Below are 16733 nucleotides of genomic sequence, written 5' to 3'. Positions count from 1 at the left end.
TCTAACACAATGCCCTACCCCAGCAAAGGGCACATTCTCTTCCTTATGCCCCACTCTCTCCCTATCCCAGAGACCCAAGCACGATGCCCCAGGGGAGCTGTTCTGTCACATTGTGCAGAGGCCATAGCTCACCCAGGAGAGTTCATCCCAGGCTCCCAATAAGTTCCCACCCCCAGGTCCATTTCCCAGAATCCTCCTGGCTTCCAAGTCTTTGTGGACTTGTCCCCTAGGAGGCTGCCTCCTACTCACTTCAAAGTACATGTATGAGATTTTTTTAAATGATTATTGTCACAAGTGTGAGTCCGCTGCATCAAGAGGACATTTTGATTTTAAATTAATGCTATCTCTATGAGCCCTGGCTCCAGCTGGCTCCCCAGACTCCATTACCCTCCTCATATGATAATCAAACTAGTTGTTCAGGTTCAGAAGAACAAGACAAACTTTTTTTCTGCTTGCTTCTATGACAACGCCTTTGATGGCGTGGCTTTTCTACTATTGCTCACTGCATGTTTTGTTTTTGTGACAGGGCCTCACTGTGTATCCTAGGCTGGCCGATCACGTTTGATCCTGGCGTGTCAGCCTCCTTAGTGCTGGGCTCAATCGTAAGCATGTGCTACCATGCCAACCATGGCAGAGTGGCTTAGAAACCATATCACAACTAGGCATGGTGACAGACACCTTTAATCTCAGATGGAGCTCTGGGAGTTCCAGGCCAGCCAGAGCTACACAATGAGGTGGTGGTGGGGGGGAATATGTGTTCTATATGGCTTTTATAATTGCAACCAGACCTTAAGGTGCAAATAATACAAACAAATAAATACGAAAGGGTGCCTGTGGAGGCTGGCCCACCTGCGGCTGTTTACACAAGGATCAAGTCCGAGAAAGGACAGATAAGTAGCTACACTGATTTAATTCCAGATGGTATCTCTCTGCTGTCACCAGGCTCTGAAGTCCTAATGCAGTCCAATGCCAGAGAGTCACAAACAGTTACATATCTTCCATATCATTAGTTCATTAAGGCAAACAGCTGGAAACTGAGTACATGCTGGTGAAGCATTTTCACATTTTAAAGGAATAAATGAATACTCACAGCATTTGCACTTAGGAGGAAAAAGAACTCTAAAAAGATTCCATTTACATTTATGAAGAATGTAGTGGAGTGCTTGTGTATATGTATGTGTGTGTGTGTGTGTGTGTGTGTGAGAGAGAGAGAGAGAGAGAGAGAGAGAGAGAGAGAGGGGAAGGGGAGGGAGAAGGAGAGGGAAAGCTATCAAGATCCAGATACTAAAAATGTTTTTATAGCATCTATCATTCATTCATTCATTCATAATTTGTATTCCTTGTCAATTAACTTAAAATATTTTCAAAATTTATTAATGGCTAGAATAGAACTCTCTGACAAGCCTCATTTAATCTTGTGCGTGTGCGTGCGTGCGTGCATGCGTGCGTGCGTGCGTGCGTGCGTGCGTGCGTGCGTGCGTGTGTGTGTGTGTAGGTCAGAGCATAGCTTTCTAGAGTTAGTTCTCTCCTTGAACCATGGGGTTCCAGGGATCAAACTTGGGTCACCTGGTTGGTAGCAAGAGACCACACACGGAGCTGTCACCAGCCCTAGAACAGAACTCTTTATCCTCCCTCACTTAGCTCTCTTTAAGTTTAGTGGCCCAATCAGCCATCCTGTCCAAGGCAGAGCCATGGTCAGGTCCATTTAATACTAGACTGCCTTCTCCAGCCTCCTCGGCCACTCTGATGCCAATAAGGCTACAGCCACCTAACTGATTAGGTGACTAAAGCCCTGGTGGATTTCTGATTGGTTCCCTTAATTCATCAACTGTGTAGAAACCAAGATTATATGTCAAATATGTGGGTACAAACACACCAAACCCTACTAAGAATGCGTTTTGTTGCATATGGCTCAGGAGAAAGGGCAGACTCCTGGATCGAGTCCAATCTCGTGCCCTCACCCGTCCAGCCATGATTCCTTAGCCATCCACATTTCCTGCAGGCCCAGCTCCAAGTTCAGTAAACATGTGTCATTCTTTGGCTGGAATGTTGCTTTCCAGAAGAGCTTGTACTGCTGTCAGGTCTCAGCATGAACAGAAGGCCTCCTTGCCTCTGAGGATGGGAGGTAGGGCACCCTTCTGGATTCCAGAGGCACGCCCACCCTTCCCTGCCCTTCTCTCGGGCCTGATTCTATTATTTGATAGTTGCTCTCCTAGGAAGACTCACTTGAAGGCAAAGGCTGCTTCAGTCTTCTTTCTGGATTCTTTTTTTCCCCTTGTAGAAACCAGGCCTCTTTATGCTGCCCAGGCTGGCCTTGATCTGCTAGGCTCCAGAGAGCCTCCTGCTCTATCTGGGACTATCATACAGTGTTCTCATTGTGGCTACTGACTAGGTCTACGCCTGGGACATCATCAGTATCCAAGAAACACTCACAACCTCCACGCTTCTGAAATCTCCACTCCTCAATAATAAAAATGCTCCAAAATAACACATTAAGTGCCCGGGGAAGCCAGCCGCAGGTTCCAGCTCATTAAGCAGCCTCTGTGTATTGTCTCAAAGCACTCTGGTGTGTTCCTGTCATAACAGTTGATAAAACTCAGGAAGGCTTGACATTTGTAGTGAAGATCACAGTAGGGCTGGTGGCTTATGGTGGTAGCTACCATCCCTAGACCTGTGTCAAACAGGATAGCTTATAATGAAAAGAAAATCAAATTTAACTGATCTCTCAAAAACAAAAATCACATTACTCAAATTCTAGTAACGCGATTAGCACACACAGAGATGAGAAAACCCAAGTCTCTGAAATGTCCTTTCCACAAGGCAAGGGGAGGGAGCCAATACTCTGTAATACCCAATGTTCCAAGCACCTGCTATTTCTACGCTTCCTGGACCCCTAGCCCAGCTGGCTCTAGTTTCAGAAATCTCCCTTAATGAGAATCACTGGTGGACACAAGGGGGAAAATGATCTACAGAGATAAAGCATGGTAACAAGCTCAAGTCTCAGCAGGACTGCACTCCGTAAAGACAGCATCTCATAGTTCTCAGAACACGTCTGTGTTCATCTGTTTGTCCTGCACTGCCCCCAAGAAAGCTGGATCACCTCTCTATCCCCACCACGTGACAGTGGGAAAGCCACAGATGCCAAGCTCGTGTCTCAAGGTCACAGACACGGAGGACGGAAGCAGAAGTCGAATCTGGTGTCCAGGCTCCCAGAAGTCTGCACCGTTCCCATTCCACATGCTTGTTTGGATCCACTTGCTCCACTTCTTAGGGAAGGAAGGACAGGGCCGCAGGGACAGCAGTCACATCTGCATGGGAAACCCCTCTGCTCCTGCTCGTTCTCCTCTTCCCCACTGCCTACATATGAGGCGATTGCAGGAAACACAGAGGACTCATCACATCCCCCTTCCAGTTCCTCTAAACGTCACCGTTGCATTTCTCTACAGAATCATCTACATCACTCTTCAGAGTGGGGGTACCCAGAGACCCCCACAGGCTGTGTTCCTTTACAGGGCAAAAAATGTAAAAGAAAGAAAATCCAGAATTGGTTTTACAGTAATACAATACCTTTAATCAACCAGCATTTTAAAGCATACACATCAGTAATGTGGATTAGAGTCATACTGTACAACCCTGTACAACCGCCACCAGGATCAATTTCCACAAGTTTTTTTTTAACACCTCATATTGAAATTCTACACTATACCCACCAAGCAGTGCCAATCCCTGCCTCTTGGCTACCCGTCTACACTTTGCCTCTATAGTTGTGGCTAGTGTAGGTATCTCTTATTAGTGGGGTCACATAATTAATTATATTTGTGTTTGGTATATTTCCCTTAACAAAATGTAACATATATCATAATTTCCTTTATTTTTAAGCCTAAATAATAGTTTACTGTGATATGTGTATGTACTAAAGTATACATGTATCATATTTTATATTCATTTCCACAATACATTTCAAACTTAAGCTACATCTTAAAATTATGACATATATTTTCATAAACAAGTGGCTCCAAATGTACTCATTCGGGGACTGAATACATATGTTATTTGTGTGAGTAGTTACAAAGACTGATACTGGATTCAGAATAGCAGCTGCTTCCAGTGCAGGTGTTGTTCACAAGAGGCACCAGGAAACTTTCTGAGCAGATAGGATTGTTCTGGATTCTGATCAGTGTGGAATACACACAAGCATGCATTTGCCCTTTGTCAAATTGCATGGAGTTACATGCTTAATAGTTGTAAGTTTCACATGTGCACAAATTACACGTCACTTTCTGAAAAAGAAAAAAAAACAACATCCTCCCCCACCCCTCTGAAAGAAGACATAGAATAAGAATTTCTGAGAAACAAAGAAGATTCTGCAGTTCAGCCTCTGATGCTTACTGCTGCCTTCACCTTGTGGGGGAGGGGGGAGGGCTAGCAGTGGGTCCTATCTAGCACCCCTAAAGTTAAGCCCAGGGTCTTTTCTCTTAACTGGGTAAGCGCAGCTTTGCCTAGGAAAATCTGTTAAGTACACTGTGGGCTAACTCCCCACACCGTTGCAACACCTGCCCAGGCTGACTGGTGGTTTAGAGCATGCTGCTTGCCTGCCTGGGAGCAGAAAGGAGATGTGCCTTCTTGCAAGTCAGGCTCCAGGACAGGTGTTCCTGATGATGCAATGCTAAGTCTGAGGCCATCACCCAGCCCGAATAACAATGTCACTGGAGAGTCCCAGGACAACAGAATGTGAGGTCTGAATAGAAGAGAACAATATCTTAACCCTTACCAAGGCTGGCTGTAAGCTATTACTGTGGCATTGGACATGGCTTAAATCATGAAGTGGTGAGTGTTGCCTCTTTCCTACTAACTATGGCTACCTGCAGTTCCTCCATGCAATATGTCTCCATAAATGACAAGCTTAGACCACACCTAGCCATGATGAGGTTCCTGTTAAACTACTTGAACCATTCCTAAGTCAGACCTTTCTTTCTTCTTTTTTTTTTCAATTTGCTATGTAAATTCTCCCCCACACTGCAGGACCCAGGGGCTGTCAATCAGAAGCTTGTGTATTCCAAAGAGCAAACTTCTTAGAGTCTTGGAAAGACAGAACAGCTGCTCCTAAGGCAAAAGGCAAACCAGAAGATGACAGCCATGGCCTCATATGCCTCCCTGGCTCAATGTTCTATTTTAGAAGAGATCAGGGGATATGGAGAGCTTCCTGCTACAGACAAGGCACACTATCGTTTGAGCTGAAGACCCACTATGCGGCCAGCTCTCCCGAAGAACTGCTCCCACGGCTCCTATAATCTGAAACCTCAGGACAAAACCATTCTTTTTCTGAGTCCCTCAGAATAAGCCATATCGTTCCCACATTCTCCACACCTATAATCATGACTCTGAATTCTGCCCTCCCGTGCGTGTCTCCTCTTGCTTCAAGGGAAAAGCTTCTGCCCTCAGACTTGCTGTTTCCCAGTCGCAATTCCTACACTGTGTCCTGAAGAGTCTCAGTGTTGTTCTTCTAGCTACGCTTGGAAAGTCTAATCCAGGGTTCCTACTTTTTAGATCCCCCGCCCCTAAAGACCACTCCTAACTCAGCAAGGGTGTGTCTGTATGGAAGGGCCTTGCGTTGTGTGTGGGCGGAGCCTCACATCTCCTCCGTGATAAGTTGCACCCTTTGTTAGCCCTTTGGACAGCGAAATCAGCCCATGTTGGTGACTAGACTAGTGAGTAGATGATTATTGAACAGGACCAGGATGTTACAACCAATGAGAATCTCACCAACCTAATCCCATGAAGGTATTATTTAAAAACAAACAAACAAACAAACAAACAAAAAACCCTAAAGCCCTGAGCTGAGTGTAGTGGCGCAAGATCGCAAGGCTGGGGAAGCTGAGTCAGGACGCATGAGTTCCAAGACACCACGGCAGAAATCCCATCTCAAAACAATAAAAAAGCAACAAACACAACGCTAAAATCCAGTAAGGGCCGCTAAGACCTTAGCTCCTTGAGAGGCACAGCTCTTCCGAGAAGCAGAGCTATCAACCCGCCCCCCACCTCTCTAGGACCCTGTATCAGTTCCTGATCTAGACACATGGGCTGCAAGGTGACTGCTCATCTCGGAATAAATAGCCCTTTTGCTCAAACAAATGGTCGGGTTATTTTGTTTCTCAGGACCGACTTCAGAATCAGTTCTGGCATGAGGAAGCCACCATCTCCAGTGAGAAAGCCAAAACCCTGCTACTTGACTGTGATAACTCTTAAATGCTGCCAATGTCCTTTTCAACGCGTCTGTTCCCACAGCATCACGGGCGGAGTTTGGAGGCTGTACTAGGAACAGAATGCTCCCAGAGCCTTGGCAGTAGGAAAAAGCAAATCAAGTTGAACCTAGGTTTGCAAGGCTTGGTCTGAAGCCTGCATCTACCCGTCCAGTCACCAGGCTTTACCTCTGGAGACCAGAGCTGTTCACATTGACAACAAGAGCGTTTACAGAGGCAAGGGGATGGCTCATGTTGGGGAGAGCTATGCACAAACATCTTGCTGTTTCTTTGCCAGCACCAGATGAGTGCTCAGCTGTAATTACCCTGGCTGTCTGATTGGACAGCATGGGCTGGAGTTAAGTTGTGCCACCCAATCAGACAGCCTACTCTGACTGCAAAGGCATTTCATATGATTTCCTGTCATTTATTTTGTATTTGGTGTGTGTGTGTGTGTGTGTGTGTGTGTGTGTACGTGTGTATGTGTGCAAGTGCATGTGTGTGTGTGTGTGTGTGTGCAAGTGCAATGCACATGTAGAACCCACTCTGTAGATCAGGCTGGCCTTGAACTCACAGATCCATCCGCCTGCCTCTGCCTCCAGAGTGCTGGGACTAAAGGCATGCACCACCTCCACCTGGCTAACTGTTGTTCTTACTACCTGTGCTTTGGGGGTCCTTTTCAGAATCTCCAGGTGTGGTATTGCATTTAGAATACACACAAAGCTCTGAAAATAACTAAGGAATCATAGGAGGGATTTAAAGAAGGGGAGAAAAACCACAGTGGTATAAGGGTTAAAAGGGACCGGTGGTACAGGAAGGGTTTAATGCAGAGGCAACAGAAGGGCAATGTTGGTAATGAAACATGGGGAGGGAAAAGTAACATTAAAGATATTTCAAAAAAGTCTACTACTACATAAGTTTTGGGGTCACACACACACATATACACACATATACACATATGTGGAGTTTAAATGGTGTGGTGGTTTGCATATGCTTGGCCCAGGGAGTGGCACTATTTGGAGGTGTGACCTGGTTGGAGTAGGTGTGTCACTGTGGACATGGGCTTTAAGACCCTACTCCTCGCTGCCTAGAAGTCAGTCTTCCACAAGCATCCTTCAGATGAAGATGTAGAATTCTCAGCTCCTCCTGCACCATGCCTGCCCAGATGCTACCATGTTCCCACCTTGATGATAATGGACTGGGCCTCTGAACCTGTAAGCCAGCCCCAATTAAATGTTGTCCTTTATGAGACTTGCCTTGGTCATGGTGTCGGCTCACAGAAGTAAAACCCTAACTAAGACAAATGGAGTTACCCTTTAATGGGTCAACAATGTTCCTTATCTAGAAGGATAACAAATAAAAACCCTAGTGCTCAGAACGTTTACCTCCTTCAGAGATGTTTGTCAGTATAGTCCCACAGACTCTCAAACATTATAGGCTATTGCCAGCACCTGTGTTATCCTCCAGAACTTGACAGTAAGACCCTACTGCTGAAGGCGCCATATACTTGAGTCATTGAACATGGAAAGACCTACCTGGTAATCACCAAGAAGCTTTATTCCTACTGGCTAGCTTTCACTGTGCTGGAAGATGCTATTCACACTTGTCGGGGAGAAAATGAATTACCAGTCCAACCCAGTTGTGAACCCTATGGCTTACATCAATGACCAACCTGGCAAGACACACCCACTGGTACAAACAGTGACAAGAATGTCATACAGTAGTTGACTATTTTCTGATTGGATCCAAGCCCTACTCCATGAGATAAAACCCATATTTGGCACCCTTATCAGGTGAAGAAACTGTGTCTTGACAGGTCATAGGCACTAGGGGAGAACCTATGAACATTACTGGTAAACATACACAGTATATTAAACTGATTCCTAAGGACAAACTGTTATACCTGTACATCACCTTACCTTTCAACCACCATTATCAGAGAAGCTTTCTTTTGCAGTAGATGGCGATTCACTCAAAGACCCCAAGCTAGACAAGGTGCAGAAAACAAGGGACTATGGAGTGTTCAGCTCCAAATAGGCCATCAATATTACACTCTGTCTCCCAGAGCTCAGGAAGAGAGGCCAGAAAGAGTCTAAAGCAATGGAGGACTACAAGGAAAACTGTTTTCTGGACACAGCGGGGCAATTGCACATATGAAATGGATGTGGTTAAAGAGACAGTATGTGCAAGACCTGAGAAAGCTCAGGCTAGACGAAATCCCAGCATGGACACAGTTGACAGCTGCCGGGAGAGAGTCAGTTTCTTTAAGATGGTGGCCCATGGTGGTCGGTGGTCTGACCACTCTCCAGTGGAAGGCCACACATCGGAGAGTGTAGGATTAGCACAAACTTCACTTGGTGGGTTTAAAGACTTTAAAAAAATACAGGAAGTTGGGTGAGGAGGGATAGAAGGTGTGTATCCAGGAGGCATGGGAGACAGATGCATGTATGTGTATGTGTATGTGTATATGGTGTATATGTATATGACCAAAATCCATTGTTTGAAACCCTGAAAGAATCAAAAATGTAAAGAAAAGATAAAGATTACTTCACTGACAATGACTTTAGATCTCTCTAGAATAAAAACAAAATGAACAAAAGAATTTGTGTCACTAGAGGCAACCAAGATCATTTATTCTTCATTTTGCTTGGCAGTCTAATGAATTTTGGTTTCCTGGACACACACCAGACCCAAGGCAGAAAATTTAGAAGCAAACTCAACAGGCTGGCTATTTTAATTGCATTTTGTCCATGTTATTAAAGAAGTTGGGTAGGCACACTGCATAAACGTTTGGTGAGAAACAATGAAAGCAGCAGATACATATTCTAAAATTGAAGAAGGAGGAGGAAAAGGAAAAAGAGGAGGAAGAGGAGGAAGAGGAGCAGCTGCATCTAAGTGTTTCCAAATCTCATAAGAGTAGTGTCCACAAATGGCTCAGGATTAGGCAGAGTCAATTCCTATTGGTTGGTGTGACATTGTGGAGTATTTTGAATGTCACTGTCATGGGCAACCCTGATTGCCTAGCACAAGACAGACATTCACAGGCTGCCAAAAATGTTACACTCTGTTTTGTAAACTACATTTCATAAGGTAGAAAAATAGACATATGTTATTCAGCTAGATTAGTTATCATAATTAAAAAAAAAAAAAGAAAATACTTTGTACCTAAAAGGAGAAGTTTCAGTTATCAAGAAAATTTGCTAGTGTGGGACCCCTGTACCCAGATAACAGGAAAGAAAGTAAGCCTTTATTTCATCTCCGAGGTGACTAGTAGAGCCACAGGTTCTCACAACAACACCTAACATCACTTTTTTTTTAAAGGAAGATATTCCCAATATCCCCAAGTCTCTCTGGCATAGTATATGGTGTGTTTATAAAGAGAGAGAGAGAGGAGGGGATGTGTTCTATGGAGGTATGGTGAGGTGTGGGGGGGGGCCTCTGTGGGCCCATGCCGAGGCATCCCTTCCCCCTGAGGGACCAGCCACATGATGGTATAGTATTGTATAGAGTTTATTCAGGGCATGGGAGGGGAGTTAAGAAGGTCGTAGAGGCAGAGAAAGGCAGACAGAGTAGAGGAGCAGAGGAGTAGAGGCTGGCCATAAGCACGTGGAGAGAGAGGGGAGAAGGGAATGGGGAGAGAGGGGGTGAAGGGAAGCAGAGAAAGAACAAGAGAGAAACAAGAGACAGCAAGAGAGCAAGGAGGGGGCAGGCAGCCCCTTTAGAGTGGGTCAGGCACACCTGGCTGTTGCCAGGTAACTGTGGGGCGGAGCTTAGACAGAATGCTAACAGTATATACTGGGAATTTTATAGGGTTTATTGTTTCCAGCTGACATATGACAATAAGAAGTTAAGTATCCATTCCACAAACACACACCGCACCATAACCATTGTATATCCCACTATATCCCACTCCTACACTGTGATCACCTCCATCACCCACCGTAACCCCCACTACACCGTGACCACCTCTTATCACCCCAAACCAAACAAGGAAGAGTAGAAAGAATGTAAAACGGATTACTTACCACTGACATACAGCGGACTATGTGCCATCTCCCACGTGCCCCCATATTGTAAATGACATTACACCCTACACCACAAAACCACTTTTAAGAACTCGATCTATTACTAGAAAGGGAGGTGCATGTGATCTTCACGCATGGACGACAGGCTTGGAAAGAAGCAAACTGGCAAAGTACCATTCAAGCTACTTATAAACCATGTCAACACGTAAAGGAAGAGACCTACCAACCGCAGGATTGCACCTCTGTGGATCTCCAAACAACCTGCTTTCCTACGTAACCTAGAGAGAAGTGCTTTGGTGCAGACGCACTGCTGAGGAGAGTTGGAAGCAGAGCAGACAAGTGATGGAGAACACTAAGGCAGTCGCACTGTCCTTGACTAAATATGGACTGGAATGAACGTACGACCTCATTTTCTATGTAAGAATGACGAGCTGAAATAGGCACAAAAGCAAGCCAGGCAGAGAGCCCAAGGCCTTAGACAAAGCACAGTATGCAGTTGCTCCACTGAAACTTCAGGTTGCAAAAGAACAAATAAGAAACCTCAATATTTGAACAACGCGGTTACCTACAACAGACAGACTGAATACAGGTTCATGTCAAACGAAATATCATGCTGCCATTTAAAGCCACACTTAAAACACTTTGGGGGCTTTTGTTTGTTAAGTTGGTTTCTTTTCTTTCCTTTTTCTTTCTTTTAGGGGTGTTAATGGTGGGAACTGAGGACTAAACGCAGGACCTTTGAGTATTCTATACAATCAGTCCACCACTGAGATACATCCCCAGCCCGCAATTTTTTTTGTTTTGTTGTTGTTGTTGTTGTTTTTCTGAGACAGGGTTTCTCTGTATAAGCCTGGCTGTCCTGGAACTCACTCTGTAGATCAGGCTGGCCTCGAACTCAGAAATCTGCCTGCGTCTGCCTCCCAAGTGCTGGGATTAAAAGCGTACACCACCACTGCTCAGCAAATGTTTTTAAATTACTTAGAGAAAATGCTTTTGTATTCTATAAAACATTACACAGCACCTCCTGGTCTCTCTCAACTGGGTTTAAAAAATTAGTTGGTGGGCTGGTGGGATGGCTCAGCGGGTTAAGAGCACCGACTGCTCTTCAGGAGGTCATGAGTTCAAATCCCAGCAACCACATAGTGGCTCACAACCATCCATAATGAGATCTGATGTCCTCTTATGGGTGTCTGAAGAGGGCTACAGTGTACTCTGGGCCTGAGTGATCAGAGCGGGAGCAAGCCAGGCTGGAGTGAGCAGGGTTGGAGCGAGCAGGGGTCAGAGCAAGAGGGATAAGGGGAGGGGGGTGACTAGTTGGCAAGAGATGTCCAAATCATTAAAATTTTCTCTTTGTAGTAGAATTAAAAGTACTTCCTTTCCAGCTCCTGTTTTTCAGTTTTTACCAAACCTTAACAACTACCATATTTTCTGTTTTATGAATCGAGATCCATCCTTATGATGTGGCCTCTGCTTTCTAAGTGCTGGGGTTCTAGGCATGCCCTATAGCACCTGGCCATTTTTACTTTTATAATTAGGAAAATCTCACTAATACAGAATAGGCCGAAGGGGTAAACTGTCTCTCCTACTGTCACTTAGAAACTTAGCTTGGGATTGAAGCTTGAGTTTTTTGGCGTTTTGATGGTATGCCCAAAGGTTATCAGATCAAGACATCAGACAAACCCACTTAGCAGGTCCCTGAATGGCTTGGTGAAGTGACCCAGAATGAAGAAAGAGTTCTTTCCAAAAGAGGCCTCAGTCACACACTAATACTTACCCTTTCTATCCCTATACTTCTTGGTCTAGTGGAAGAAAATTATTTTGCAAAGGAATGAAGATATATTTTAGAAAGGAAGAACACCTTGCCTTAGGGTTTTACTGCTGTCAAGAGATATCATGACCATGACCACACTTATAAAGGAAAACACTGAACTGGGGCTGGCTTATGGCTCAGAATTTTTGTCCTTTATCATCATGATGGGAAGCATGGTGGTACACAGGCAGACGTTGTGCTGGAGAGGTAGCTGAGACTTCTACATCTGGATCAGAAAGACAGTGCCATACTGGGCCGGGCTTGAGCATCTGAGACCTCAAAGCCCCCAACCCCAACCCACAGTGGCACACTTCCTCCAACAAGGCCACACCTCCTCTAGCAAGGCCACACCTCCTAATAGTGCCAGTCCTTCTGAGCCTATGGGGGCCATTTTCATTCAAACCACCACCACATCTTACATTCTTTTTTCCTGGTCCTTTCCTTCTCCCCTCCTCCGTTTATGACACCGGTAACTCAGGACATCCTTAACTCGGAAACGTAACTCTAGGCTTTCTACATTAGGAAGGGCTTTCTTAAGAAACTGTGCTGTGCTGGGGCTGGGGACAGGGATCAGTAGTACAGCATGCATACTAGAGGGCCAGAGTACAGTTCCTAGCACCTACCCCAGGTGGCAAACTTTACCAAACTCAGTGACTCTTTTAGAGTCATTTGAAATATCTGCTTGGCATAGTAGCACATACCTGTAGTCTCAGAGCTTAGGAGACTGAGGCAGGAGGATCAAGCGTTGAGGTCAAGCCTGGGGTACATAGCAAACTCCTGTCTTTGTTGGGGGAAGGGAAGGACGATCTGGCACTAGGTAGAATAAATTTCAGCTTGAGAATGCTGCAACATTCTTTACTGAAGTTGCCCATCACATTTTAGGTGGTATTAAGTACCTTTCCTAATAGCTATTTATTCTATATAACTCGATGTGCTGGCTGGTTTTTATGTCAATTCGACACAAGGTATAGTCATCTGAGAGGAGGAAACCTCAATTAAGAAAATGCCTCCCTAAGATCAGCCTGCAGGAAAGCCTGTAGGGCATTTTCTTAATTATTGATTGATGTGGGAGGGCCCAGCCCATTGTGGGTGGAGCCATCTCTGTGCTGTAGTACGGGGTTCTATTATAAGAAAGCAACCTGAGCGAGCAATGAGGGGCAAGCCAGTAAGCAGCACTGCTCCTGGCCTCTCCTTCAGCTCCTGCCTCCAGGTTCCTGCCCTGAGTTCCTTCAGTGACGGACTACAGTGTGGAAGTGTGAGCCAAATAAATAAATAAATGAACCCTTTTCTCCTCAACTTGCTTTTGGTCATGGTGGTTCACCACAGCAATAGGAACCCTGACTAAGACACTTGGTGATCCTGGCTTCAAGAATATCAGGGACTCTCTGGACCTAGTAGATCAAATAGACATTTAGATAGTATAAAAAAGAAGCATGCTGTTTTAAAATATATCCTGGGGTGGGGGCGGGGCGGGGCAATGCAGTTCAGTGGGTAAAGTTCATGCTAACAAGTCTGGCAACAGGAACCCATCCAAAGGGGGCAGGAGAGAAGTGAGTCCACAAAGTTGTCCTATGACCTCCACGTGTGTGCTATGACATGCATTCACACACACACACACACACACACACACGTACACACACACACACCCATACACATCTACTAATAAAATTTTAAAATAAAATATACCCTAGCTTTTTTGCTTCTTTCCTCAGTCATCTGTACTGTCCTGTGGTAAAGGCCGATTTCAATGGCTTTAGTAAAAAAGGTATCGGCTGTTTCCTTACCCTTCCTTTCTCCTCAACCAAAGTCTAAGCCAACCTCACTAAAATTAAATACTGTTTCCACTGAATTATCTGAGTGATTCATCTCTTCTAACATGAACTTCTGGGTCACAGTTCCCCTTTCCTGGGAGCGTTCTTTCACAATTTTCCTTTATCTATTGGAACTTTCAAGTTCACAGTATGGAGCTGGCCAGATGGCCAGATGGCTCGGCTGATAAATGTGTGTGTGTGTGGTTGTGTCTTTCTCCTTAAATAAATAAACATAATAAAAACAATGTAAAGGTCCAATACATGGCAGCAAAGACTAAATTTCGGCCTAGGGCGACATCTGGAAAGCTAGAACTTTAAATTTCTAAGAAGCCTGGGAAAATTTCCCTAAGCGGCCTTCACTGGAGGAGGCTGATCCCTGGGTGGGCGGAGACCTGAAATGCAGGCCTGCCAGATCGATGTAGTTCTTGGGCATGCGACTCACCATGCCTGGACCTCTCATTCATCCAAATACAAAATGCATAAATATAGCATGAGGTTTTAACCACGTACTTGATAATCAACGAATGTGAGTGATTAATGTTTTAGACTATTAACCAGTACCAATGGGGATAAGAGGATGGAGATATATATATATATATATATATATATATATATATATATATATATATAGTGTGTGTGTGTGTATATATATGTATATATATATATAAAATCAAAAACAGTTTCTGTGAAAAGTGAAAATAGATATTTTCTCATTCTTTGCTATATTGCTTATGTATGATATTTTTAAAATGTGTTTTGTTTGTTTATTTGTTTTGTTCGTTTGTTTTTGAGACAGAGTCACACTGTGTAGCCCTGGCTGACCTGGAACCCTTTCTGTAGACCAGCCTTGCCTTGAACTCACAAAGACTCACCCGCCTCTGCCTCCCTAGTGCTGGGATTAAATCCACACCTGGCTGAAAGACAGGTTTTGTAATTGCCAGGATACTCCATTGTATTGCCTCCCCAACCAGTTATAAAATTATAGAGAGGTCCATAATGTTTATGGAGAGAATTAGGGAACTAGAATAGACCTATAGGTCTCTTAACGAGCACCCTACAACACGCATGCTCTGAGACTTGCTGTGCGATAATCACCCATGTGCAGTGTCCAAACTTTTCAGGGCAATCTAAATTTCCAGTCTCAAAGTTCTGACACAGGCTCTGCATAAATCGCAAACTCGTGTTTATAATCACAAACAAAACCTACCTACCCAAGAGACACTTAAATGACTTTCCTAGTCTTTTTGTTCTTGACAAGTCCGAGCTTTTAAACACTGATGAGATGTTTTAATAATCTTTTATTTCTTAATCATCCCCAACGCATGTGAAGCGGATACCTTGTTTTCCTGTTCTCCTATATCGACTCATCACCTGCCCATATGAATCACCCCACAGAGAGGTGGGTTACACCTGCCCACCCAGTGACTATCTAAACTCCTAACTCCCGCCTCCATCCCCAAACACACAGAGCCCCATAATGAACAAAAGAACATTTATCCCGGTGCTTTGAACGGAAAAAAAAAATATTCCATTTGCAAAAGTAGGCCTATCTTACACTTTTGAAAAGATAGAACTCCCATCCCCAAATCCTCTCCCGGGCCTTAGGATGTAACTGCAACTGCCTGGAAGCCCTGCAAAAGGGTACCAGTACCTCACCGCCCGCTGGAGAGCCTGCAGCACCAGATTGGCAATGACGCCACATGAAGATAGCATGAAAAAGAGAGGATGAGAAGGCAGCACCAGAAATGTGCTCCCGTCCAAGGGGGTGGAAGGAAGAGAGGAGGGAGAGAGAGAAAGAGAGAGAACAGAAATCCTAAAGTAGAGATATTCATTGGTCCGCTACACAAGGTACCTTCTGGACACCCCTAATCCTCACCTAGGCTACAAGCAAAGATGTAAATTTGGAAGTACGTGGGAAATCAACTCGGAGGCATTGTAAGGCAAATTCTCCCACCATCAATACCATCACCAAACCCTGTGCAAGTAAAAAGCCAGCACGAAATGCTACTGGAAACTACATGGAGTTCTGGGCCCGAGGTTTACATAATCACAAATTACATAATACTCATCCCGAGCACGAAACCCCCTTCTATAGGTGAAGTTCCCCCATCATCCCGTCGCTTGCCATTTTCCAAAGAACGCTGGAAAAGTCTCCAATATCTGCGGAGGGAGGGGATGGGGTGCTGCAAAAGTCACCCTCGACAAGCTGCAAAGCCATGTCAAACGGTCCAGGGTAAAGAGGGCTCGGAGCAGGTGACTCCCCTCCTCCCGCATCCCCCCCGGCGCCCCGCATCCAAGGCCGAGGCTGGGCGAGCGAGGCGCACCGGGCGCGGCCGGGCTTACCTGCTCCCCGAAGTCGATGGCTATGTTGGTGATGCCGAGAGGCACCAGGAACCGGATCAGGGGCCAGTAGTGTGTGAGCGCCGGGAATTTCACCATAGTCCCCGCCGTGGGCTGACCCCACACTCATCTGCCGCCGCGAGGGCACTGTGCTGGGAGGCGCGCGGAGCGCAGCGCGGGGACGGAGGCCGCGGCCGGCGGGGCCTGGGGCGGCGGCTGCTCGCGGCGGCGGCGTCCTCTCCAAGCGCTGCTGCTCTAGCAGGAGAGCCGCGAGCTCAAGTCCATCCCCGCTGCCCTCCTACACAACAAAGATCTGCCGGGGAGAAAGAGAGGAGGGACAGGGACGGCGGCGGCGGCGGCGGCAGCAGAGGCTTCTGCTGACAGCGGCTCCATTATAAGCGCTCTGGGCCCGGAAATAAATAAATAACCGCGCGCACGAGGCGCCTCCGCCGCCGCCGCCGCCGCCGCGCGGAGGAAATCAGGGGCGGGCGGAGGCGCGACACCGCTG

General features: G+C 45.7%; 1 protein-coding gene across 2 annotated transcripts in view; it reads right to left on the bottom strand.

Moving 5' to 3' along the window:
• Ankh (ANKH inorganic pyrophosphate transport regulator) overlaps positions 1 to 16630 on the bottom strand; it is a 127863-nt gene extending 111233 nt beyond the window's left edge. The window contains exon 1 of one of the 2 annotated variants that reach the window (XM_028767682.1): positions 16229 to 16630. In XM_028767682.1, the coding sequence (XP_028623515.1) occupies positions 16229 to 16324 (96 nt within the window). In that variant the 5' untranslated portion in view covers positions 16325 to 16630. The remainder of the gene's footprint in view (positions 1 to 16228) is intronic. The other variant, XM_028767683.1, reaches the window with a different exon arrangement.
• Positions 16631 to 16733: the final 103 nt, after the last annotated feature.

This window comes from Grammomys surdaster, unplaced genomic scaffold (genome assembly GCF_004785775.1).
Source record: "Grammomys surdaster isolate TR1022 unplaced genomic scaffold, NIH_TR_1.0 174, whole genome shotgun sequence".
Lineage (NCBI taxonomy): Eukaryota > Metazoa > Chordata > Mammalia > Rodentia > Muridae > Grammomys > Grammomys surdaster.
The sequence above is the reverse complement of the archived record's forward strand: the minus strand, read 5'-3'. Positions and strand labels throughout refer to the sequence as shown.